The sequence below is a fragment of the Petromyzon marinus genome, assembly GCF_048934315.1.
Source record: "Petromyzon marinus isolate PM22_M1 ecotype Great Lakes invasive population chromosome 78 unlocalized genomic scaffold, UKy_Petmar_22M1.pri1.0 chr78_unloc.1, whole genome shotgun sequence".
Taxonomy (NCBI): Eukaryota; Metazoa; Chordata; class Hyperoartia; order Petromyzontiformes; family Petromyzontidae; genus Petromyzon; species Petromyzon marinus.
Window position 1 is genome coordinate 3,440,405 of NW_027422625.1, and position 8,562 is coordinate 3,448,966.

General features: G+C 43.4%; 1 protein-coding gene across 3 annotated transcripts; it reads left to right on the plus strand.

The window, feature by feature from the left end:
• Nucleotides 1-1,054: 1,054 nt before the first annotated feature.
• LOC142908296 (uncharacterized) lies at nt 1,055-8,329 on the plus strand. Of its 3 annotated transcripts, none has more exons than XM_076058788.1 (3): nt 1,055-1,284; nt 3,016-3,090; nt 5,803-8,329. In XM_076058788.1, exon 3 carries the CDS (start codon nt 5,831-5,833, stop codon nt 6,656-6,658), a length of 828 nt encoding a protein of 275 aa, XP_075914903.1. In that variant the 5' UTR covers nt 1,055-1,284; nt 3,016-3,090; nt 5,803-5,830; the 3' UTR covers nt 6,659-8,329. The 3 variants fall into 3 exon arrangements, with proteins under 3 accessions (XP_075914903.1, XP_075914905.1, XP_075914904.1); XM_076058790.1 differs by having other exon boundaries at nt 1,055-1,242; XM_076058789.1 differs by lacking the exon at nt 1,055-1,284 and adding an exon at nt 1,360-1,520.
• Nucleotides 8,330-8,562: the final 233 nt, after the last annotated feature.

Here is an 8,562-nt window from a genome sequence, read left to right on the forward strand (position 1 = left end):
GTACACACACACACAGTGTACACACACAGTGTATACACACAGTGTACAAACACACACAGTGTACACACACAGTGTACACACACAGTGTACACACACACAGTGTACACACACAGTGTACACACACAGTGTACACACAGTGTACACACACAGTGTACACACACACTGTACACACACAGTGTACACACACTGTGCACACACACTGTGCACACACACTGTGCACACACACTGTGCACACACACACAGTGTACACACACACTGTGTACACACACTTTGTACACACACTGTACACACACACAGTGTACACACAGTGTACACACACACAGTGTACACACACAGTGTACACACACAGTGTGTACACACACAGTGTGTACACACAGTGTACACACACAGTGTACACACACACAGTGTACACACACACACAGTGTACACACACACTGTACACACACAGTGTACACACACTGTGCACACACACTGTGCACACACACACAGTGTACACACACAGTGTACACACACACTGTGTACACACAATGTGTACACACACTGTGCACACACACAGTGTACACACACTGTACACATACACTGTACACATACACTGTACACACACACAGTGTACACACACAGTGTGTGTACGTACACACACAGTGTGTGTACGTACACACACAGTGTATACACACACACAGTGTACACACACACAGTGTACACACACACAGTGTACACACACAGAGTGTATACACAATAATGTCCACGTTGTTGCTGAGCTCACACACCCAAGGGGTCTCTGTTCAAGGGAGGGAGCAATGGAAAATGAATCTAAATCAACTTAAACTCCAACCACGTTCTGTGACGTCACCACTCAGCATTACCTTATCGGCGTGAAACGCCAGGGGGAGGTGTACCTCGCTAGTGACGTAATGTCACCAAGGTGTTCACCCCACCCCGTCCACCGCGCCCTTGAGCGTGACGTCACTCATGCCTGGGTCGCTTTCGTTATCTGTTCAAGTACAATCCTTATTTGGGCACATGTACTCACGGTGACTGGCGGCTCATTAACATAATGTCTTCGTGAAAGCCGTCGCGAGTTTATTGCGACGAGTTTGACACCCACGCCCCATCCCTCCACTTATAGGCCAGGCTCATTAACATAAATTATTTAATTTACAGAGCCGCTCATTGTGGGTGGGGAGTGTCTTGTTCCCCGCAAGTGACGTCATGTCACCGCCTCCTGCCGCGTGACGTCACGAGGTAACTGGAATCTGCCGCTCCGCGCGTAAACTGAAATCCGAGGTGAGAAATTCTCATCGCGGTTGTGGTGGTTGTTGTTTGTGGTGGTGGTTGTTGTGGTTGTTGTTGTGGTTGTGGTGATTGTTGTGTTTGTGGTGGTTGTTGTGGTGGTTGTGATGGTGGTTGTGGTGGTTGTTGTGTTTGTGGTGGTGTTTGTTGTTGTTTACCGAGGTAGAGCCTCGCTTTCTCTCTCGTAGGGATGTCAATTGAGTAGCAGCGAGCTTGGAAGCGATGTCCAGGTTGGAACTTTACAGCGCGGGGCCTAGCCACGTGGCGTCTTGCCTCCTGCCCTCGCCTGATCGCGTTTGCTTCAATTCTCTCGCTTAGTTGAGCAATCTTTGTAAGAAAGTAACAACCAGGCTATGCGTTACTTGTGTGTTGACCGACTCTCTGTGTTGCATTACATTTCCTAATTGTACTCAGTTTTATTAAGTGTGCTTTCTCTCTCTCTGTGTGTGTGCTCGTTTTATTATTATTTACTGCAGTCACCAAAGTTCCAAATCTCTCATTGACACAAGGCCGTAATTATATATTATAATAATTATAATATATTATAATAATATATATTGCGGGACACAACCCTCCCAATTATCAAATATGCTCAAAATATCCCCCCCCCCCCAATATATTGCTATAGCAATATATATAATATAATATTGCTATAAAAATGTTTTCTAAATAATAATTGCTATGCTATGTTAATAAAAACAACAATTTGCTAAACCTTGGCCACAAAATCTGGACTTGTCTTCATATAACAATGCATAGATTTCTGTTCATATGATTGCGTTGTACTTTATGAATCCCTAATCTCTGCCATTACATACTATGAAAGAAGAAAAGGTGTAAAAAGTAAAAACTGAGCAATGTAATACAATACAATATTAGACATGATTGTATCAAATAATACAAAATCCATCCCATGTGTTAGTGAAATTTGTTAATATTTTACGCAGGAAATTGCAGGAAATAAGTTTTCAAATTTACATTTTTTTCTGGGGGGGGGGTTCCCAGACCCCCTGGAAGATTTGGTCTTCCCCAATGTTGACTCCATGGCTACGGCCTTGCATTGACTTGCTAATTTCTCTATCCCCCTCTCTCTCTATTTAAGGCCTCGACACAGAGGCGTTGTTTGTCTGTGTGCGTGTCTCTCTCTGTGTGTCTCTGTGTTATCTCTGTCTATGTGTCTCCGTGTCTGTGTTTTGTCTCTCTCTCAAATTGAGCAATCTTTGGAAGAACGTTATCAACCAGGTGGGGTGTTGTTGACTGTTACGTTAGCCGACTCTCTGTGTTGTTATTGCATTACGTTTCTAAGTTTAACTAGGTTTAATTTCTCTTTCACTTGTACCTGATGATGATTGCTTGTGTTGCAATCGAAACGTCGTATGCTATTTGCACACAGCGTTGGTGTAGGGTGCTTTTTGTGGAATATTTTGCTGTTTTTCCCTGGATTTTCTGTTTGCAGAGTCACATTGTCACTTCAAGATGTTTTCTTGTTCATGTTTAAGTTTTTTGATTGTTGCAGTTGCACCCGATTCAAGAGCCGAATGGCTCACAGGGCTATACTAAATAAATGAAACTGAAACTATTATTTAATTAATTTATTCATTTCTACTTGACTTTACCGAAAGAACCAAAGAGAATCTTGCTTTAGTTTAAATTTCTCTTCACCTGGCTCGCTACTTTGTAACTTTGTTTTAAATATTCACAGTTTTATTTTTATTTTTTTACCAGGCCACGCCCACGTTGAGCTGGTGAAACCGCTCTTGTTTTCAGAAGCGACCTGCCCACAACAACAATAACAACAAGGTGCGGCTTGTCAACAGCGTGGCGGTGTTCACTCTAGACGTGTGGCGGTGTTCACTCTGGGCGCGTGGCGGTGTTCACTCTAGACGCGTGGCGATGTTCACTCTGGACGTGTGGTGGTGTTAACTCTAGATGCATGGCGGTGTTCACTCTAGACGCGTGGCGGTGTTCACTCTAGACGCGTGGCGGTGTTCAATCTAGACGCGTGGCGGTGTTCACTCTAGACGCGTGGCAGTGTTCACTCTAGACGCGTGGCGGTGTTCACTCTAGACGTGTGGCGGTGTTCACTCTGGATGCATGGCGGTGTTCACTTTGGGCGCGTGGCCGTGTTCACTCTCTACATGTGGAGAGGAAACCCGGGGATCGGGAAGGAAATCCATGCGACCACGGGGAGAGTGAGAGAGACAGGCAGCCTCGGCTGTGTTGATTTATCCTCAATGAATTACTTGGTGGAGTGAGGAACCATTAATACTGAGCAGGTGAAGGTGGCCAGGCATGGGTCTGGACACACCACCACCTGTGAACCATGCCAGTGTGTGACAGTGGTGGAGCCAGTGGGGGTGGGGTGGCACGTTCCTCCCCAACGATCCGATCGAAATCCCTAATTTCGATCGGATCCTTGGGGTTTATTAGTAACTAGCTTCACTACCCGGCTTCGCCCGGGACTTGGATTCTTGTCTTGGATACATTTCATATTCCCTTATATTTCACTGAAAAACCCGGAAATGTTGATGCTCGCACGAAGGAAAAAAGCCGAAACAAATCAAGTAACCTAAATCCGATGTTTTCACTAATGGAAATTTAACCTTAATCCACTTCTACGCAAGGTCGATTTTGGCCACTCGGGAAGGGAATGACGTGGCGAGCTGAAAATAGTCGCGTTCACTTAGAAATTCCAGACAGCATGAGCTGTGAAAATTTCATGACGCCAGAGCACAGCGTTGGAGAGGTTTTGCTGCGTCACACAAACAGGTGTAATGTTCTGCTTTATATTTAAGATAGCCGTTGTACCCGTTCTTCGCACGGATATGTATTGAAACTCCGAGAAGCCAATGGCTTCATCAGCCAGGAGCGAAGCGCCACCTAAAATCTCCCTGCACGCTGTTAACACCTCCTAGAAGTACAGCGCACGAAGAGCCATATGGTAGGGGTAAACATTACAGAGCGCTTAACTCAGGTGTGTTGCGGGTTGACTCCACAAACTTCATGGTCATTCCCCCACCCTCCTCCCCCCCCCCCCAGAATTTAAAAGTCTATTTTTATTCTTTTTACGTTGTGTACAGTATGGAACCTACCGACATGCCAAGTGTCAAGTGTGTAGCATGTTGGGAAGTTTGCTAAACATTTCGAACAGACACACATATCCACACATTTCCATTTAATATATATAGATAAATCAGCATTTTGCGACCCCCACTGCCACCGTGTGGCATATTATTACGTGCCAGGGACTCTATGAGAGGACAACAGTCCGAGTCCATAATTGGCAATAATTAACGGCAAAGCAGTTACAAGCGACTTACAGAATTGTGCGCAGTTGCGTATACAGTACACGACTTCCCTGATGGCAAACACCTTCAGCGAGCGTGATACCTTTCACACGCATTGATTAAAAAGCAAGGGACAAGTCAAATTTTGATTTAAAGCTTTCGTGACTGCAGTAATTCATATTCTTAGTGCTTTCGGTAAAGTCACGTTGAAGGGAAACAATAAAATACTAATATATATAAAACAATAAAAATTCTCACGACGTTTCGACCATAACACAACCGTTTGTGTTATGGTCGAAACGTCGTGAGAATTTTTATTGTTTTATATATATTTTATTATTTTATTGTTTCCCTTCAACGTGACTTTACCGAAAGAGCTAAGAATATAAGGGACAAGTCCTTAGTAACAACTCCTTACGAACAACTCCCTACTTACTAACAACTCCCTACTAACAACTCTTTACGTACTAACAACTCCCTACTTACTAACAACTCCTTACTTACTAACAACTCCTTACTTACTAACAACTCTTTACTTACTAACAACTCCTTACTAACAACTCTCTACTTACTAACAACTCCTCTCATTTTTCATTGCTGGAGGGGTTGCCCCCCCTACCTGAAAATCCTGGCTCCACCTCTGAGTGTGTGACAGTGTCAAGTTTGTATTTGCAGTAAAGTCTATTAACTCTATTAGAGTATGGCGGTTATCGCAAAACAGTAGTTTATTTAGTTTTTCTCCGGAACTCTTTGTAAGAATGGAGTCAGGAAGTTATCACAGCAAACGTGCAGCTGAAGTCGGAACTGTTCATCCCAGCATTCAAGGACATCTGTGCCTGGCTTCACACCTCTAAGTTGCAATTGAACATTAATTTATGCATTTCTGCATAACACAAATAGTATTATTTTCAACACCCTTTGCTATGTCAGCTGAATTTAGCTTTCATAAATGTTCCTTTTGAAGCCAGAAAGCCGAAATTGTGTGCTCGGAGTTTTGGGTTAACATTCATTTTGAAGATACGAGGGCTTCCAGGCACGATTGTGACATTTGCCCACTCATTGTGTGCCATAACAGCCCGTGTGATGAATTTGGGACGCTTTTTCACTACAACATGAATATATGAATAAGTATAGACATGTAAGTCACGTGTGACTGTGTGTATGCATTCCTCTGTGCATCGATACTGACGTGTAGATGGTGTGGATATTTTTTTTCTCTCTGCAGCTGTCGCTTCCTCTGCAGAATTTGTCTCATGGAGCAAAGGCACTCGGCGCGGCTCGGTGCAAAAAGGCAGCAATGCGACCGGCGTGAAAACAACCCGGATCGTACTGGAGATTTGACACGGCCCCAGAGAACTCACACGGGAGAGAAACCCTTCAAGTGCAGTGTGTGTGGGAAGGCGTTTGCACAGTCATCTACTTTTGTAACACACCAGAGAACACACACAGGAGAGAAACCCTTCAAGTGCACTCTGTGCAGGAAGGCGTTTTCAAATTCATCTAATCTTGTAACACACCAGAGAACACACACGGGAGAGAAACCCTTCAAGTGCACTCTGTGCGGGAAGGCGTTTTCAGATTCATCTACTCTTGTAACACACCAGCGAACACATACGGGAGAGAAACCCTTCAAGTGCAGTGTGTGTGGGAAGGCGTTTGCACAGTCACCAAATCTTTATGTACACCAAAGAACACACAAGCATCAGAAGATCCACAAGGAGTGGAGTCTGAAATCATCTTGTGGAAGTCAAAGTGCCGCAATGAGCCCACCCCTCATGAAACAAGAACCGGAAGAAAATCCCAGCCTGGACACTTTTAAAGGTATCGAGGTAAAATATGAAGAGGTGAAGGTGAAATGTGAAGAAGTGATGGTGAAGAGCGAAGAAGTGAAGGTAAAATGTGAAGATGAAGATTCCACTCCAAAATCGGACCTTCACATCGATGGAGGCAACGTGAAGCAGGAGGAGAATTCTGACTGTGAGGCAGAGCGAGGCAACTCCCAGCAGTTTGTGGAAGTGGAGGTGTGGGTGGACTTCCTCCGAGACAATACAAAGTCAAATGGAGACCCGGTAGATGTGTAAGCTGGAGACGATGTCGCTGCAATAGATGCACCTTTGTCACAGGCCTTTAATGACAAGAATGTGAAGTTGAACACTCAATTCCTAGTATCAACCTGCAGGGTAACAGTGGCCAGTCTTTGTGCACCTGTGGGTTGGGTAGATCTCTAACCAGGAGCGAATGCCAATAAGCTCCCAAGCGTTGACTATGTTATCATAATTGCATTTATATGGTGCTTGCTTAATCGCCTCTGGCAATTCGGAGTTTTGCGTCGTATCTCGTCTCAAACACTCGAAGAGCATCCCCAAGTAGCAGCTGCCCCTGTGTGGCACAAGGTGGTGGCCCTGCACCGGCCTGCATGTGGACAAGAGCCTGTCAGTAGGGGGCGATGTTTGATGTGGCATCTCAGTTGTGGAGTTTGTAGGTAATGTTTAGAATTTGATACATTTTGACCCAAACGTGTGCATACAATGGCCTAATCGTTTTGATTGACACAATAGTATCTTGTACATACACTGTTAAGCAGACGGTGTGTATTTTTTTTAAATATCGTAATGTTAATACGATGTAACCTGATACAGTATATTTCAGTGCAGTTATAAAATTTAGTTAAAATGACTCAATAATTTAGAATGAATACTTGTCCGATTGTGTGCGTACATGTAACATTTTGTCTATAAGGGACAAACATTGAATAAGTGATGTTAGGACAAAGTGTGTGTTTTGGAAGTAACCTGTACAGATAACTCAGGTGAGACTCATTGTTCTTGTGATACAGGTCAAAGGGTGTTTTTGTGTTTTCAGGAAGCATCTCTCTCCGGATCAACTCATTGTCTTTGAAATAGGGAGCACACTCGGATCATTAATCAGTTACAAGGCATACCACTCAAAAGTTACACGTAGAGGAGATTCATTCTCGACAACACGAATTATAATTTTGTATTACGTGTTGACGTAGATTTTTTTCTAACTAGGACAAGAAATGGTCCTTGCTGATTAACGTCTGGATGTCCGTAACGGTTGAAGCAAGCCCGGCTGCTGTTGAGACGCTGTGCACCAATAAGGGTCCACATGTGGCTTGCACTGAATCAATGATGCACTCCCAGAAGGCTGTGCTAGTTATAGGTTGTGTAAAACATTCCTTTGTTTCGTGGAGAGATCGATAAATGAAAGATGTCGTGTCTGCTGATCTGCTTCATAGCAAGGAGGTAATTTTAAGAGACTACATTTGAAATTCATTTTTGGTACAGATTTGTAATCGGTTACAAGGCAGAGCACATCTAGTAGATACATTCTCCACAACAACACTCTAACCCCCAACCCTTAACCCTAACCCATAAACCCTAACCATAACCCCTAACCCCTAACCCTAACATTGACCCTAATCCTCCCCTAATCCTACCCTAACTCCTAACCATAAGCCCTAACACTAACCCCTAACATTAACCCTAACCCCTAACCCCTAACCTTCACCCAAACCCTAACACAATTTTGTCCAAAAACGGCATAGGTTAGTATACCAATTTGCTTTTTGGCCAAAAAAGGTATGCCGATTTTTTTCCTGTGAGTTGAAAATTTTATTGTGAAATTGTAAATGTGTGTAATATGTAGCCTACTACAGCAAACACAATGTATGAATGCACTTTTTATTGAAAAATAAAGCTATGGAAACTTGGCTCATTTTGGCCATGAACTGCAGAGGTTTTATTTTTTTTACTTTAAAATTTCATGGTAAAATTTCCAACTTTTTAACGAAATAAATACTCAGGCGGAACACACCAGAGGATTGCACTTTTGTTGAAAAATAAAGCTGTAGAAATTTGCCCAATATTGACCAAAAACGGCATAAGTTAGTAATCCGATTTGCTTTTTTTTTACATGAAATGTTCATGGTGAGATGTCACACTTTTAATGTAATATAGAGCAT

Coding starts and splice junctions, on each gene's coding strand:
- LOC142908296 (XM_076058788.1), top strand. CDS start 5,831: ATGGAGCAAAGGCACTCGGCGCGGCTCGGTGCAAAAAGGCAGCAATGC.